This window comes from Salmo trutta, chromosome 28, assembly GCF_901001165.1.
Source record: "Salmo trutta chromosome 28, fSalTru1.1, whole genome shotgun sequence".
Lineage (NCBI taxonomy): Eukaryota > Metazoa > Chordata > Actinopteri > Salmoniformes > Salmonidae > Salmo > Salmo trutta.
In genome coordinates this window covers 14,731,645-14,749,451 of record NC_042984.1, presented here as the reverse complement: position 1 = coordinate 14,749,451, position 17,807 = coordinate 14,731,645, and the positions used below count along the sequence as shown (strand labels likewise).

General features: G+C 43.3%; 1 protein-coding gene and 1 long non-coding RNA gene across 3 annotated transcripts in view; one reads left to right on the top strand and one right to left on the bottom strand.

Moving 5' to 3' along the window:
- Positions 1 to 7,855, top strand: part of LOC115165585 (F-actin-monooxygenase mical1) — a 50,361-nt gene extending 42,506 nt beyond the window's left edge. For both annotated transcript variants that reach the window (XM_029718789.1, XM_029718788.1), the window contains exons 24-26: positions 5,714 to 5,807; positions 6,149 to 6,219; positions 7,609 to 7,855. In XM_029718789.1, the coding sequence (XP_029574649.1) occupies positions 5,714 to 5,807; positions 6,149 to 6,219; positions 7,609 to 7,817 (374 nt within the window). In that variant the 3' untranslated portion in view covers positions 7,818 to 7,855. The remainder of the gene's footprint in view (positions 1 to 5,713; positions 5,808 to 6,148; positions 6,220 to 7,608) is intronic.
- LOC115165588 (uncharacterized) lies at positions 7,294 to 8,902 on the bottom strand. The gene is made up of 2 exons (XR_003870203.1): positions 8,580 to 8,902; positions 7,294 to 7,718 (listed from the first exon to the last, which is right to left on the bottom strand). It is a non-coding gene; the product is annotated as an uncharacterized LOC115165588 (long non-coding RNA).
- Between the last annotated feature and the right edge of the window lie 8,905 nt (positions 8,903 to 17,807).

The following is a 17,807-nucleotide window of genomic DNA, read 5'->3' as shown; positions in this document are numbered from 1 at the left end:
GTCCCTGCCACTGAAAAACATCCCCACCGCATGATGCTGCTACCACAATGCTCCACCGTAGGGATGGTGCCAGTTTTCCTCCAGACGTTGACAATGCTGGTCATTTATGAACATTTGAACATCTAGGCCATGTACTGTTATAATCTCCACCCGGCACAGCCAGAAGAGGACTGGCCACCCCTCATAGCCTGGTTCCTCTCTAGGTTTCTTCCTAGGTTTTGGCCTTTCTAGGGAGTTTTTCCTAGCCACCGTGCTTCTACACCTACATTGCTTGCTGTCTGGGGTTTTAGGCTGGGTTTCTGTACAGCACTTTGTGATATCAGCTGATGTAAGAAGGGCTATATAAATAAATTTGATTTGATTTGACGTGAGGCTTGGCATTCAGGCCAAAGAATTCAAGCTTGGGCTGATCAGAACAGAGCATCTTGTTTCTCATGGTCTGAGAGTCCTTTAGGTGCCTTTTGGCAAACTCCAAGCAGCTTGTCATGTGCCTTTTTCTGAGGAGTCCATCTGGCCACTCTAGCATAAAGGCCTGATTGGTGGAGGGCTGCAGAGATGGTTGTCCTTCTGGAAGCTCCTCCCATCTCCACAGAGGATCTCTGGCGCTCTGTCAGTGACAATCGGTTTTTGGTCACCTCCCTGACCAAGGCCCTTCTCCCCTGATTGCTCCGTTTGTCCGGGTGGCACTGTGTTCATGGAGACATTCAATGCTTCCCCAGATCTGTGCCTCGACACAATCCTGTCTTGGAGCTTTACGGATAATTTCTTTGATCTCATGGTTTGATTTTTGCTCTGACATGCACTGTCAACTGTGGGACCTTATATAGACAAGTGTGTGCCTTTCCAAATCATGTTCAATCAATTGAATTTATGACAGGTGGCTCCAATCAAGTTGTAGAAACAACTCAAGGATGATCAATAGAAACAGGATGCACCTGAGCTTAATTTGGAGTCTCGTAGCAAAGGGTCTGAATACTTATGTAAATAAGGTATTTCTGATTTGTATTTTTAATAAATGTGCAAAAATATCTAAACATGTTTTCGCTTTGGCATTATGGGGTGTTGTGTGTGTGTGTGTGTGTGTGTGTGTGTGTGTAGATAGATTTTTGTATTTTTTTGTCCATTTTAGAATAAGGCTGTAATACTTTCCGAATGCGCTGTATTAATTACGCTTTGGATGGGGTATCAATACACCCAGTCACTACAAAGATACAGGCGTCCTTCCTAACTCAGTTTCTGGAGAGGAAGGAAACCGCTCAGGGATTTCACCATGAGACCAATGGTGACTTAAAAACAGTTGCAGAGTTTAATGGCTGTGATAGGAGAAAACTGTGGATGGATCAGTAACATTTTAGTTACTCCACAATAACCATAATGACAGAGTGAAAAGAAGAAAGCCTGTACAGAATAAACATATTCCAAAACATGCATCCTGTTTGCAATAAGGTACTAAAGTAAAACTGCAAAAACTGTGGCAAAGAAATTAACTTTATGTCCTGAATACAAAGTGTTATGTTTGGGTCAAACGCAACATATCTCTGAGTACCACTCTTCATATTTTCAACCATGGTGGTGGCTGCATCATGTTATGGGTATACTTGTCATCGGCAAGGAATAGCAAGAAGGTGCCGACAGAGATGGTCGCCTCGCTTCGTGTTCTTAGGAATCTATGCAGTATTTTGTTTTTTTTATGTGTTATTTCTTACATTGTTACCCCAGGAAATCTTAAGTATTATTACATTCAGCCAGGAAGAACTATTGGATATAAGAGCAACGTCAATTTACCAACATTACGACCAGGAATAACCACCACCCAGGAGAATGGATCTGATCCCAGTAGGTGACCCAAAACAACAGCGCCACAGAAGGGGCAGACGGAAACGGTCTTCTGGTCAGGCTCCGTAGACGGGCACATCGCTCACCGCTCCCGAGTATAATACTCGCCAATGTCCAGTCTCTTGATAACAAGGTAGACGAAATTCGAGCAAGGGTTGCCTTCCAGAGAGACATCAGAGATTGTAACATTCTCTGTTTCACGGAAACATGGCTCACTTGGGATATGTTATCAGAGTCGGTACAGCCACCCGGTTTCTTCACGCATCGTGCCAACAGAAACAAACATCTCTCTGGTAAGAAGAAGGGCGGGGGTGTATGCGTTATGATTAACGACTCGTGGTGTAATCATAACAACATACATGAACTCAAGTCCTTTTGTTCACCTGACCTAGAATTCCTTACAATCAAATGCCGACCGCATTATCTACCAAGAGAATTCTCTTCGATTATAATCACAGCCGTGTATATCCCCCTCCCAAGCAGATACCTCGACGGCCCTGAAATAACTTCACTGGACGCTATGTAAACTGGAAACCATATATCCTGAGGCTGCATGTATTGTAGCTGGGGATTTTAACAAAGCTAATCTGAAAACAAGTCTCCCTAAATTTTATCAGCATATCGAATGCGCAACTCGAGCTAGCAGCATTATTGGTCATTGCTACTCTAACTTCCGTGACGCATACAAAGCCCTCCCTCGCCCTCCTTTCGGGCAAATCTGACCACGACTCCATTTTGTTGTTCCCAGCCTATAGACAGAAACTAAAAAAGGAAACGCCCGTGCTCAGGTCTGTTCAACGCTGGTCCGACCAATCGGATTCTACGCTTCAAGATTGCTTCGATCACGTAGACTTTGATATGTTCCGGATAGCCTCAGGCAACAACATTGATGTATACGCTGACTCGGTGAGCGAGTTTATTAGCAAGTGCATCGGTGATGTTGTACCCATGGTGACTATTAAAACCTTCCCTAACCAGAAACCGTGGATTGATGGCAGCATTCACACAAAACTGTAAGCTCGAACCACTGCTTTTAATCCTGGCAAGGCAACCGGAAACATGACCGAAAATAAACAGTGTAGCTATTCCCTCCGCAAGGCAATCAAACAAGCTAAACATCAGTATAGAGACAAAGTAGAGTCGCAATTCAACGGCTCAGACACGAGATGTATGTGGCAGGGTCTACAGTCAATCACGGATTACAAAAAGAAAACCAGCCCCGTTGCGGACACTGATGTCTTGCTCCCAGACAAGCTAAACAACTTCTTTGCTCGCTTTGAGGACAATACAGTGCCACTGACACGGCCCACTACCAAAGCCTGTGGGCTCTCCCTCACCGCAGCCAACGTGAGTAAAACATTTAAACGTGTTAACCCTCGCAAGGCTGCCGGCCCAGACGGCATCCCTAGCCGCGTCCTCAGAGCACGCACAGACCAACTGACTGGTGTGTTTACTGACATATTCAATCAATCGCTATCCTAGTCTGCTGTGCCGACATGCTTCAAGAGGGTCAAGAGGGACTTTCTGACGGGCCGCACCCAGGTGGTGAGGGTAGGAAACAACATCTCCACCCTGCTGATCCTCAACACTGGGGCTCCACAAGGGTGTGTTCTCAGCCCTCTCCTGTATTCCCTGTTCACCCATGACTGCGTGGCCATGCACGCCTCCAACTCAACCATCACGTTTTCAGACGTTGTTCCTGTCCCCAAGAAAGCTAAGGTAGCTGAGCTAAACGACTATCGCCCGTAGCACTCACTTCTGTCATCATGAAGGGCTTTAAGAGACTAGTCAAGGTTCATATCACATCCACCCTACCTGATATCCTAGACCCACTCCAATTTGTCTGCCGCCCCAATAGGTCCACAGACGACGCAATCACACTGCACACTGCCCTAACCCATTTGGACAAGAGGAATACCTATGTAAGAATGCTGTTCATTGACTACAGCTCAGTATTTAACACTATAGTACCCTCTAAACTCGTCATTAAGCTTGAGACCCAGGGTCTCGACCCTGCTCTGTGCAACTGGGTCCTGGACTTTCTGACGGGCCGCCCCCAGGTGGTGAGGGTAGAAAACAACATCTCCACCCCGCTGATCCTCAACACTGGGGCTCCACAAGGGTGTGTTCTCAGCCCTCTCCTGTATTCCCTGTTCACCCATGACTGCGTGGCCATGCACGCCTCCAACTCAATCATCAAGTTTTCAGATGACACTACAGTGGTAGGCTTGATTACCAACAACGACGAGACAGCCTACAGGAAGGAGGTGAGGGCCCTCGGAGTGTGGTGTCAGGAAAATAACCTCTCAGTCAACATCAACAAAACAAAGGAGATGATCGTGGACTTCAGGAAACAGCAGAGGGAGCACCCCCCTATTCACATTGATGGGACAGTAGTGGAGAAGGTGTAAAGTTTTAAGTTCCTCGACGTACACATCATGGACAAACTGAAATGGTCCACCCACACAGACAGCGTGGTGAAGAAGGCACAACAGTGCCTCTTCAACCTCAGGAGGCTGAAGAAATGTGGCTTGTCACCGAAAACACTCACAAACTTTTACAGATGCACAATCGAGAGCATCCTGTCGGGCTGTATCACTGGCTGATACGGCAACTGCACCGCCCTCAACCGCAAGGCTCTCCAGTGGGTAGTGCGGTATGCACAACGCATCACCGGGGGCAAACTACCTGCCCTCCAGGACACCTACAGCACCTGATGTCACAGGAAGGCCAAAAAGATCATCAATGACAACAACCACCCGAGCCACTGCCTGTTCACCCCGCTATCATCCAGAAGGCGAGGTCAGTACAGGTGCATCAAAGCGGGGACCGAGAGACTGAAAACAGCTTCTATCTCAAGGCCTTCAGACTGTTAAACAGCCATCACTAACAGAGTGGCTGCTGCCAACATACAGACTCAAATCTCTAGCCACTTTAATAATTTATGTAATAAATGTATCACTAGTTACTTTAAACAATGCCACTTTATATAATGATTACATACCCTACATTACTCATCTCATATGTATATAATGTACATATCTTGCCTATGCCGCACGGTCCATCCATAAACTTATATGTACATATTCTTATTCGTCCCTTTAAATTTGTGTGTGTATAAGGTAGTTGTTGTGAAATTGTTAGATTACTTGTTAGATATTACTGCACTGTCGGAACTAGAAGCACAAGCATTTCGTTACACTCGCATTAACATCTGCTAACCATGTGTATGTGACCAATAATATTTGATTTGATTTGACTATGGATTTTTTTTTTAGGATAAAAAGAAACGGAATGGAACTAAGCAAAGGCAAAATCCGAGAGGAAATTCTAGACAAATGCACCTTTCAGCAGGACAATAACATAAAACACAAGGCCAAATATAATATACACTGGTGTTGCTTACCAAGACAATGAGTGGCCTAGTTACAGTTTTGACTTAAATTGACTTGAACATGGCTGTCTAGCAATGATCAACAACAAATGAATAATTGTTTTTAAGAATAATGTGCAACTATTGTACAATACAGGTGTGCAAATCTCTTAGAGACTTATCCAGGAAGACTCACAGCTGTGATCGCTGCCAAACGTTGATTCTAACATGTATTGGTTCAGGGGTGTGAATAGTTATGTAAATTAGATATTTATTTTTCAATAAATTAGCAAAAATGTCTAAACATGTTTTCACTTGGTCATTATGAGGTATTGTGTGTAGATGTGTTTACAAAAAAAATATATATAATAATATTTCATAAAGAAATTATTCAGGCTGTAACACAAAAGTCAAGGGGTATGATTACTTTCTGAAGGCGCCCATATTTTCACCAACAAATGGTGGGAAATACTTTTGACATTCAACCTCTGTTTCCTCCCCCAGACAGCTGTGGTTCTCCTGGGATGATCGATCAGTGGGTCCATCTGGTCCACCAGAAGAACACTCTGGTCTCTGAGGAGTCAGACCTTATGGTGGCGTGAGTATATAGCCCTGTTTTATTTTTTTGTTTTTGTTTTTATTCATCACATTTCAATACATATTGAGTAAAGCTTTGTTTTCTGTGTAGCACATAAGTTCCCAGCAAGCCAGTGGGGACACAGCAGAAGACGTCCCTCTCTCCACACTGTCACTATTGTTTACGCTGACCCTTATTCAACAGTTACTTCCTTGTTTTGTTGCCTCATGAGCTGTGTCAGTGTGGGGGTTTGCTCACAGCTTACTTGTAGGCTCCATTGACTGTAAACAGCCAGAAGCAGTCTTCTAGGTTGAGTCACCCTGTTCTTATCCAGCTGATGTTTCCTTCTCTTGGCCCCTCAGGTCTCGACAGCTAGAGCTGGAGGACAAACAGAGCACGCTAGAGATGGAGCTGAGACAATACGAGCTGGATGGTAAGTTACCCTACACAAACAGTTTATTTTCTTTATATTCATGATGTTTACTGTATTTCAATGTGAAACACAGACCGAAACGTTGCATTTGTGTCACTAACCACGTTTCCATCCAGTTTTTATGCGATTAAAGTCATACAATATAAAATAAATCACAAGAGCTGTGATGGAAACAGGAAGTTTCGGTACAACTTTATAAATGCAGACAGATAATTTGTTCGTTCAACATGGTGGGATCTTTTTTGTGTAAAATGTACTATGCGAGAAATGGCAGTGTAAATGCCTTTATGCGCAAATATTTATATAATAACCATTATATCGAAGTAAACTTGGAGTCACACGATGACATGGTGTATTGTCGTCACACTATGACTCAAAAAAGCATGCAGTTTAAATTAGGCTACAGATGAAATAAGTTATGATGAACTTCACAGTGGCTCCCGAGTGGTACTGTGGTCTAAGGCACTGCATCTCAGTCTGTATCACATCCGGCCATGATGGGGAGTCCCATAGGGCGGCGCACAGTAGGCCCAGCGTCGTCCGGGTTTGTTCGGGATAGGCCATCATTTTAAATAAGAATTTGTTCTTAACTGACTTGCCTAGTTAAATAAAGGTTAAATAACATAAAAAACCATGGTGAAACTACATGGTATGAGCTTGATGCCCCTTTCCAATAAATGTTGAGGGTCTTATTTTGGTGACATGATGATCGATGCTTGACTGCCATTTTGACGGTCATAATCCATAATCTCATCATGTAGACTAGCCTACCCAAAGAGCAGTGGAGGCTGGTGGGAGGAGCTATAGGAAGGTGGGCTCGTTGTAATGGCTGGAATGGAATAAATGGCACGGAGTCAAACATGTTGTTTCCATATGTTTGATACTGTTCCATATATTCCATTCCAGCCATTACAATAAGCCTGTCCTCCTATAGCTACTCCCACCAGCCTCCACTGCCGCAGAGCCTATCCACACTATCTGCGAGCTGTTGGCTAGAGCGCATGTGCCATGACCAGAGTAGGCACATTGGCTATTTTAACACACTGCTAGAGTAGAAAATGTGATAGAAACACATTGAACTTTAGATTTTTATTCGGGTACATGAAAACTTACATTTTGTATGCACTACATCATCATGCACTGATTTTTATCTGTAACAAGTCAGTTTATTTGGAAATACACCACTAGTGGGAAAATGCACATATTTTCTTTATGCGGATTTGAGAATATTTGCATGAAAGTCTGTCGCCAATTGGATGGAAACCTAGCTACTAATAGCATTGTTGAAAGATCACTTATCGGGAGCAGCAAACAGTGTGCGGATAGACTTCTTTCTGTTCAGCTCCTGTTCAAAGTTTGTCATTTTCGTTCTGTCCGTGTCCACCCCAGATTCTGAGAAGACTGTGGAGCAGCAGGCAGAAGAGGAGCGTGTGCTGCAGGATATGCTGGAGGTGGTGGACATGAGGAACTCTCTGGTGGCCTTCCTGGACGAGAAGAGACTACAAGAGATGGAGACTGATGAGCAGCAGTCCACCTCGCTGCTAGAGGTCAAGAGACACTCTACAGCCTCAGCGGGGGCACAGGTGTACTGGGCGTGAGAGTGACTTGGACTGTAATATACACCGACTATACAAAACATTAAGAACACCTCAGAACAGACTCAATTTGTCGGTGCATGGACTCTACAAGGTGTCAAAAGCGTTCCACAGGGATGCTGGCTCATGTTGACTCCAGTGATTCCCACAGTTGTGTCAAATTGGCTGGGTGGTGGAGCATTGTTGATACACACAGGAAACTGTTGAGCGTGAAAAACCCAGCAGCGTTGCGGTTCTTGACACACTCAAACCAGTGCGCCTGGCACCTACTACCATACCCCGTTCAAAGGCACTTAAATCTTTTGTCTTGCCCATTCACCCTCTGAATGGCACACATAGACAATCCATGTCTTAATTGTCTCAAGGCTTAAAAATCCTTCTATAACCTGTCAACTCCCCTTCATCTACACTGACTGAAGTGGATTTAACAAGTGACATCAATAAGGGATCATAGCTTTCACCTGGATTCACCCGTTCAGTCTGTCATGGAAAGAGTTCCTAATGTTTTGTACACTCCGTGTATTTGCACACACACACATGTGCAGGTACACCCACTGCCACACACACACACACACACACACACACACACACACACACACACACACACATGAATACATGTGCAGTTACATACACACTTAAATATATTAGTAGAGAATTGCTGCTTACAGACACACCCATAATGTTGCATTTGTGAAGCCAAAGATGTATTGGTGAAGGTATTTCTCCACAAGTGTTGTGCTCAGTGTTGAGGCACAGTATACTGACCAGAGGCAACGACACAGACCCTGGCCTGGAGAACTGGCTGTCCTTCCTGGCCTGTCCCCATGGACAGTCCATCCGCAGTCAAGGCAGTCCTGCTCCAGCAGCAGCCCCAGGATAGAGAGACCACCACAGCCTGCTGAACTCACACCAACCTCACTGAGGACCTGCTGACAATACAAAGCCAAGGACCCAAAGTCGCATGTTCTTAACACATGGTGGATTGTGGAGATATTATATTCTGTGGGTTGAACCTTAATGTTTCAAATGGATTCATGTTCATTTATTTTGGTAAACCAAAATCAGCTAGTTCTGCTAAGCACAAAGGTAATGAGATTATCGCAATTCTACTTTTTTTCAATGTAATGACAAAATTAGATATAATACAAAAACAATTGTAGTTTTGAGATTGGGCCATAAGAATGTGTTTTTGAAATGTCCTTATTTTCCATGAAAACATACATGAAATAAGTTGCAAAATGAACAGGAAATATAGTCGAGGTGTTGAAAGGTTATAAATAATGATTTTTAATTTAAATAATAATTGTGTCCTTCAAACTTTGCTTTCTTCAAAAAATCCTCCATTTGCAGCAATTACAGCCTTGCAGACCTTTGGCATTGTAGTTGTCAATTTGTTGAGGTAATCTGAAGAGATTTCAATCCAACACTGAAGCAACTCCCACAAATTGAATTGGCTTGATGGGCACTTCTTACGTACCATACGGTCAAGATGCTCCCACAACAGCTCAATAGGGTTGAGATCCGGTGACTGCTGGCAACTCCATTGTAGACAGAATGCCAGCTGACTGCTTCTTCCGTAAATAGTTATTGCATAGCTTAGAGCTGTGCTTTGGGTCATTGTCCTGCTGTAGGAAGAAATTGGCTCCAATTAAGCGCCGTCCACAGGGTATGGCATGGCGTTGCAAAATGGAGTGATAGCCTTCCTTCTTCAAGATCCCTTTTACCCTGTACAAATCTCCTACTTTACCACCTTCAAAGCACCCCCAGACCATCACATTGCCTCCACCGTGCTTGACAGATGGCGTCAAGCACTCCTCCAGCATATTTTAATTTTTTCTGCATCTCACGAACACCTCAAACTTAGATTCGTCTGCCCATAACACTTTTTTCCAAACTTCCTCTGTCCAGTGTCTGTGTTCTTTTGCCCATCTTAATCTTTTCTTTTTATTGGCCAGTCTGAGATATGGCTTTTTCTTTGCAACTCTGCCTAGAAGGCCAGTATCTCGCCTCTTCACTGTTGAAGTTGAGACTGGTGTTTTGTGGGTACTATTGAATGAAGCTGCCAGTTGAGGACTTGTGAGGCATCTGTTTCTCAAATTAGACACTCTAATGTACTTGTCCTCTTGCTCAGTTGTGCACCGGGGCCTCCCACTCCTTTTTCTATTCTGGTTAGAGCCAGTTTGCACTGTTCTGTGAAGGGAGTAGTACACAGCGTTGTACGAGATCTTCAGTTTCTTGGCAATTTCTCGCATGGAATAGCCTTCATTTCTTAGAACAAGAATAGACTGACGAGTTTCAGAAGAATAGACTGACGAGTTTCAGAGCCTGTAATCGAACCCACAAATGCTGATGCTCCATATTCTCAACTAGTCTAAAGGACAGTTTTATTGCTTCTTTAATCAGAACAACAGTTTTAGTGTGTTTACAGTGCTAACATAACCCTTTTGCAATTTTCTAACGATCAATTAGCCTTTTAAAATGATAAACTTGGATTAGCTAACAGAACGTGCCATTGGAACACAGGAGTGATGGTTGCTGATAATGGGCCTCTGTACGCCTATGTAGATATTCCATAAAAAATTGTCAGTTTCCAGCTACAATAGTTATTTACAACATTAACAATGTCTACACTGTATTTCTGATCAATTTGATGTTATTTTAATGGACAAAAAAGTTATTTCAAAACAAGGACATTTCTAAGTGACCCAAAACTTTTGAATGGTTATATATATATATACTGGAAAATCACATTAACTGCACTGACCCTTCCAGTTTTTTAAGGATATTTCCACACTGATGTCAAAATTACACAATGAAATTATGAAATGATAGTGCCCTTTTTGTGTAAGAGCTGTTTGAAAAACAGGACGGTAGCTCTTCAGGAACAGGGTTGGCGAGCCTTTGTCTAGACGATGCTAACCACCAATCAGGGCTGTGTATGTAAACATATTTGTATCAAACATTTGTATTAATACAATCAGACTGAGCATTTCAGTGGCAAAAGGAGGCTCAGGGAAATAAATTATAAAAAAAGATATATTATATTCGTGAAATAAAACAGTGATTTTATTAGACGTACAGTGATTAAAAAAAAAAAAACATTAAGACTGCATGGGGGTTTTAAATATATGATTTTATTATTGTTATTACTATTTTTAATTATTTTTCACTTTGTTAGCACTTTTCAGTGCCTCACGTTGTGGATTGCTTTGCATGTTACATTGATAGTTAATGTTATTCTCCCGAGTGGCGCATTTTTGAAAATTATTTTTTATTTCATCTTTTATTTAACCAGGTAGGCTAGTTGAGAACAAGTTCTCATTTGCAACTGCGACCTGGCCAAGATAAAGCAAAGCAGTTCGACACATACAACAACACAGAGTTACACATGTAATAAACAAACATACAATCAATAATACAGTAGAAAAAATCTATACACAGCATGTGCAAATGAGGTAGGATGAGAGGTAAGGCAATAAATAGGCCATGGTGGTGAAGTAATTACAATATAGCAGTGGTCTAAGGCATTGCATCTCAGTGCTAGCGGTGTCGCTATAGACACCCTGGTTCAAATCCAGGCTGTATCACAACCGTCTGTAATTGGGAGTCCCATAGGGCGGCGCCCAATTGGCCCAGTGTCATCTGGGTTTGGCTGGTGTAGGCCATCATTGTAAATTAGAATTTGTTCTTAACTGACTTGCCTAGTTAAATAAAAATAAATAAAATATTCTCAGGGGTTAATGGTGCTCTCTAGGAATCCATGTTGGATGGATTTTATATATTGGTCACTTTGTGGATATGTGAGGTACTAAGACTCAATTCTGATCCTTTTTCCAATTTTTTTTTTTGCCCAATCTTTTTTAGAGCTGATCTGATTGGTCAAAAGATCAGAATTTGTCTGTCTGTCTAAACGCAGCCTATGATAGTGTATGAGTGAAATACATTCTGAAGTGACCGGGTATTTTTGTTGTTGTTGACTATAGCCATTAGCCATCATTTGTCATTTGCAAATCTCTGTAAATATATATGATGTTAAAGCCTTCATGTTAACAGTATGGCCAAGTTTAATATAGGGAAACTGTTCTGAGTGAGACCCAGCCTTAGGCCTATGTACCTTATTGTGCTGCCAGGACAGTACTTTGCAGAAAATCAAATAAAGATAATGCAGTTTCAGCTCCTTTTACTAAGGGCTCTATTTAATCTGTATCGCTGAAGCGTTACAGATTGTTTGATAGAAATGTGAAGGTAATTTCCGATTTAGCGGACATATGCAGCGTTTGCCGTGAATGCAGTCTCCGCTAACGCGGGAACCTTGCCTTTAAATGTCAATCATGCTGTAATGCTGAACTTCCACAATACAGATTGAATAGACTAGAACCCTTAGTTATTAGATTACACGTACAGTATTGGAGTTGTTTGCTTTATAAGACGTGTGTTGACTGTTTTTCCATCATGTTTCCATGTTTTGTTGCTGGTCCTAATGGTTACCACTAGAGAGCATACATACATTGTGTGACAGAGTTTGTAGAGACGTGACTTCACAAATTGCCCATGAACTATAAATTCAGCGAGTGTTGGCTGTAATCTACAGTTTATTCTGATGAATTGACTTTCAAGACATAATCTAGTATCTAATCTGGTACATGCTCAGTGATGCCTGCTAGCAGTGCAAAACAACTATATCCAGCCTCTTGGACTGTTTTTAGTAACCTGAATATAATACTGGAAGTAACAAAAGAGGTTATGTCACCTACTGAAGGAGCTGGTGCTCTGAGGTGCAGAGGTGAGCTCAAATTGGACCAACTCACTTAGCCACACAACAGGAGCACCTTGCATAGAAATAGGCCTCTTATTGAAGTGTTATGCAAATGTATCCACTCTCTGCAACAAAACAAAATTAACCGACCTGAAGCCTTAATGAGTTAATGTTCAATTATTGTATAATAATGTGCCAGATTCACCAAGGATGCGTTTACACAGGCAACCCAATTCTGATCTTTTGCCCAATTATTGGCAAAATGTTGATCTGATTGGCCAAAAGAGTTGATCTGATTTGATCAAAAGACAAATTAGTGGAAAAAGATCCAAATTGGGTTGCCTGTGTGAACGCAGCCTAATTGATGCCAAACAAAGCCCCATTTGCAGTTCCAACAGAGGGCAGGTGAAGCATTATACTGCAAATGTTTCTTTATTATTATAACCTTTATTGCTAATTGTCTCTCCTTGCAAAATCATGTACATTTACCAAGGTGAATTTCCTACATGTACCTATTTTTTTTAATCTCATGCAGGTTTTATTAGTATAAATATGAACCCTCATCCTCTATATGTATTATTCAGCAAAAGGAGAAGAGGTCGGCTGCGAACTGCCAGGGGTTCCTGGAGAGTCCAGACCAGGCCTCCACCGTGCGCATTCCCCTGAATATGCCGATTTGGCTCTCGCCTTCTCCAAAAAGAAGGCGACTCAATTACCACCCCATCGACGGGGCGATTGCGCGATAAATCTCCTGTATCCCCTCTCACAGGCGGAGACATTCGGTCATCCACTTCACCCGCCTCCTCGAGTTTCTTTTTTGTGAAGAAGGAGTGAGGTCTGCACTATCTGGGTCTGAACCAGATCACTGTGAGGTATAGTTACCCGCTACCGCTCATAGCCACAGCGATTGAGTCAATGCACGGGGTGCTCTTCTTCACCAAACTAGATCTCAGGAGCGCTTACAACATGGTGCGTATCTGGGAGGGAGACGAGTGGAAGACTGCTTTCAGTACAACCTCAGGGCACTATGAGTACCTCGTCATGCCATACGGGTTGATGAATGCACCATCAGTCTTCCAGGCCTTTGTAGATGAGATTTTCAGGGACCTGCACGGGCAAGGTGTAGTGGTGTATATTGATGACATTCTGATATACTCCGTTACACGCGCTAAGCATGTGTCCCTGGTGCGCAGGGTGCTTGGTCGCCTGTTGGAGCATTACCTGTACGTCAAGGCTTAGAAGTGCCTGTTCTTCCAGCAGTCCGTCTCCTTCCTAGAGTACCGCATTGTCACGACTTCCGCCGAAGTCGGTCCCTCTCCTTGTTCGGGCGGCGTTCGGCTGTCGACGTCACCGGCCTTCTAGCCATCGCCGATCCACTTTTCATTTTCCATTTGTTTTGTCTTTGTTTTACACACCTGGTTTCAATTCCCCAATTACATGTTCATTATTTAACCCTCTGTTTTCCCCATGGTTTTTGTGCGTATTTGTTTTATGTATTTCGGTCCTTTTGTGTGGGCTTGGTATTACTACATGTATTTGGTAATTTTGAGTAAAGTTACTTTTTATTACTCATCTCTGCTGTCTTGCGCCTGACTCCTCTGCACCAGCTACACCCAGACCATTACAGAAACACACACCTCTAAATGGAGTCAGCAGGAGCAGACAACCCCCCCTTATGTGGTCACGGAGCGAGTCCAGCAGCACGGGGGACCAGTACGGAAAATAAATAAATAAAAATGTATGAAATGTATGCACTCTAGATAAGAGCGTCTGCTAAATGACTAAAATGGAAATGGAAATGTAATGTTGCAGAGAGAACAGTCCATTACTAGGGTGGCTGGAGTCTTTGACAATTTTTTGGGCCTTCCTCTGACACCGCCTGGTATAGAGGTCCTGGATGGCAGGAAGCTTGGCCCCAGTGATGTACTGGGCCGTTCGCGGTCGGGGGCCGAGCAGTTGCCATACCAGGGAGTGATGCAACCAGTCAGGATGCTCTCGATGGTGCAGCTGTAGAATCTTTTGAGGATCTGAGGACCCATGCCAAATCTTTTCAGTCTCCTGAGGGGAAAAAGGTGTTGTCGTGCCCTCGAACAACTGTCAGTGTGTTTGGACCATGATAGTTTGTTGGTGATGTGGACACCAAGGAACTTGAAGCTCTCAACCTGCTCCACTGCAGCCCCGTCGATGAGAATGGGGGCGTGCTTGGCCCTCCTTTTCCTGTAGTCCACAAGCATCTCCTTTGTCTTGATCATGTTGAGGGAGAGGTTGTTGTCCTGGCACCACACGGCCAGGTCTCTGACCTCTTCCCTATAGGCTGTCTCATCGTTGATGGTGATCAGGCATCGGCAAACTTGATGATGGTGTTGGAGTCATGTCTAGCCATGCAGTCACGAGTGAACAGGGAGTACAGGAGGGGACTGAGCACGCACCCTTGAGGGGCCCCTGTGTTGAGGATCAGCATGGCAGATGTGTTGTTATCTATCCTTACCACCTGGGGTGGCCCGTCAAGACGTCCAGGATCCAGTTGCAGAGGGAGGTGTTTAGTCCCAGGGTCCTTAGCTTAGTGATGAGCTTTGAGGGCACTATGGTGTGAATGCTGAGCTGTACTCAATGAATAGCATTCTCACATAGGTGTTCCTTTTGTCCAGGTGGGAAAGGGCAGTGTGGAGTGCAATAGAGAGTGCATCATCTGTGGATCTGTTGGGGCGGTATGCAAATTAGAGTGGGTATAGGGTTTATGGGATAATGGTGTTGATGTGAGCCATGACCAGCCTTTCAAAGCATTTCATGGCAACAGACTTGAGTGCTACGGGTCAATAGTAATTTAGGCAGGTTACCTTAGTGTTGTTGGGCACAGGGACTAGGTTGGTCTGCTTGAAACATGTTGGTATTACAGACTTAGTCAGGTACAGGTTGAAAATGTCAGGGAAGACACTTGCCAGTGGGTCAGTGCATGCTCGGAGTACACGTCCTGGTAATCTGTCTGGCCCTGTGGCCTTGTGAATGTTGACCTGTTTAAAGGTCTTACTCACATCGGCTACAGAGAGCGTGATCACACAGTCGTCCAGAACGGCTGATGCTTTCATGCATGCTTCAGTGTTACTTGCCTCGAAGCGAGCACAGAAGTAACTTAGCTTGTCTGGTAGGCTCGTGTCACTGGGCAGCTGGCGGCTGTGCTTCCCTTTGTAGTCTGTAATAGTTTGCAAGCCCTGCCACATCCGACGAGCGTCAGAGCCGGTGTAGTACGATTCAATCTTAGTCCTGTATTAATGCTTTGACAGTTTGGTGGTTCATCTAAGGATTTCTTATAAGCATCCGGGTTAGAGTCCCACTCCTTGAAAGCGGCAGCTCTACCCTTTAGCTCAGTGTGGATGTTGCCTGTAATCTGGTTGGGGTATGTACGTACGGTCACTGTGGGACGACATCATCGATGCACTTATTGATGAAGCCAGTGACTGATGTGGTGTACTCCTCAATGCCATCGGAAGAATCCCAGAACATATTACCAGTCTGTGCTAGCAAAACAGTCATGTAGCTTAGCATCTGCTAAATCTGACCACTTTCTTATTGACCTAGTCACTGGTGCTTCATGCTTTAGTTTTTGCTTGTAAGCAGGAATCGGGAGGATAGAATTATGGTCAGATTTGCCAAATGGAGGGCGAGGGAGAGCTTTGTACGCGTCTCTGTGTGTGAAGTAAAGGTGCTCTCAAGTTTTTTTCCCTCTGGTTGCACATTTAATTCTTAAGGATCGGTGTCCCGCTAGCGGGACAACTTCCGGTGAAACTGGAGGGCGCGCAATTCAAATAAATAATCATAAATATTATGGATATTAAACATTTAGATACATATAAATGTCTTATATCGGCTGAAAGCTTAAATTCTTGTTAATCTAACTGCACTGTCCGATTTACAGTAGCTATTACAGTGAAAACATGCCATGCGATTGTTTGAGGACGGCGACCCACATCAAAATATTTTTCCACCGGCACAGGTTTCATACATTCACATATAACAATTAAATATTCACTTCCTTCTTTATATCCCAAAAAGTCTGTTTAGTTGGCGCCATCGATTTGAGTAATCCACTTGTTCAATTTGCAGAGAAAGGAATCCAAAAATCTACCCTTAAACTTTGTTTCAACAAGTCAAAATACGTTTCTATTTACTCCTCAGATACCCTAAAATGTAATAAAACTATAATATTTATTTCGGAAAGAAGTATGTTCAATAGAAAACCGATTTTATCAGGTGCATAATGTCTTCATGGCGCGCGCAAATGCTAATTTCCAAGACTGTGTCCTTCTACTAAAACTGATATGCTTATTCCTTTTTGAAGTTACAAGCCTGAAACGTTGAACATAGACTACTGACACCCTGTGGAAGCCATGGGAATTGCATCCAGGGAGCTATTTTCAATATGACCTTTGTCAAGCATTTCTAAGAGGATGGGCTCGCAAAAGGAAAACATTTCTGTTGGTTTTTCTTTGGATTTTCTCCTACCATATCTATTGTGTTATATTATCCTACATTATTTTAACATTTCTACAAACTTTAAAGTGCTTTCTTTCCAATGGTACCAATTATATGCATATCCCTGCCTCAGGGCCTGAGCTACAGGCAGTTTACTTTGGGCACATCATTTAGGCAGGAAGTGGAGAGAAAAGGGGTCTAGCCCTTAGAAGTTTTTAACATGCTGGTAGAAATTGGGTAAAATGGTTTTGAGTTTCCTTGCATTAAAGTCCCCGGGCCAGTAGGAGCGCCGCCTCTGGATGAGCGTTTTTCTGTTTGCTTATGGCTGTATACAGCTCATTGAGTGCGGTCTTAGTGCCAGCCCCGGTTTGTGGTGGTATATAGACAGCTACGAAAAATACAGATGAAAACTCTCTTGGTAAATAGTGTGGTGTACAGCTTATCATGAGATACTCGACCTCAGGCGAGCAAAACCTTGATACTTACTTAATATTTGATTTTTCGCACCAGCTGTTATTGACAAAATAGATGCAGACCGCCACCCCTTGTCTTACCAGAGGCAGCTGTTCTGTCTTGCCGATGCATGGAAAAATCAGCCAACTCTATATTATCCATGTTGTCGTTCAGCCACAACATAAGATACTACAGTTTTTAATGTCCCATTGGTAGGATAGTCTTGAACGGAGCTCATCCAGTTTATTCTCCAATGATTGGACGATGGCCAATAAGAAGGATGGTAGAGGTGGGTTACCCACTCACCAAAGAAT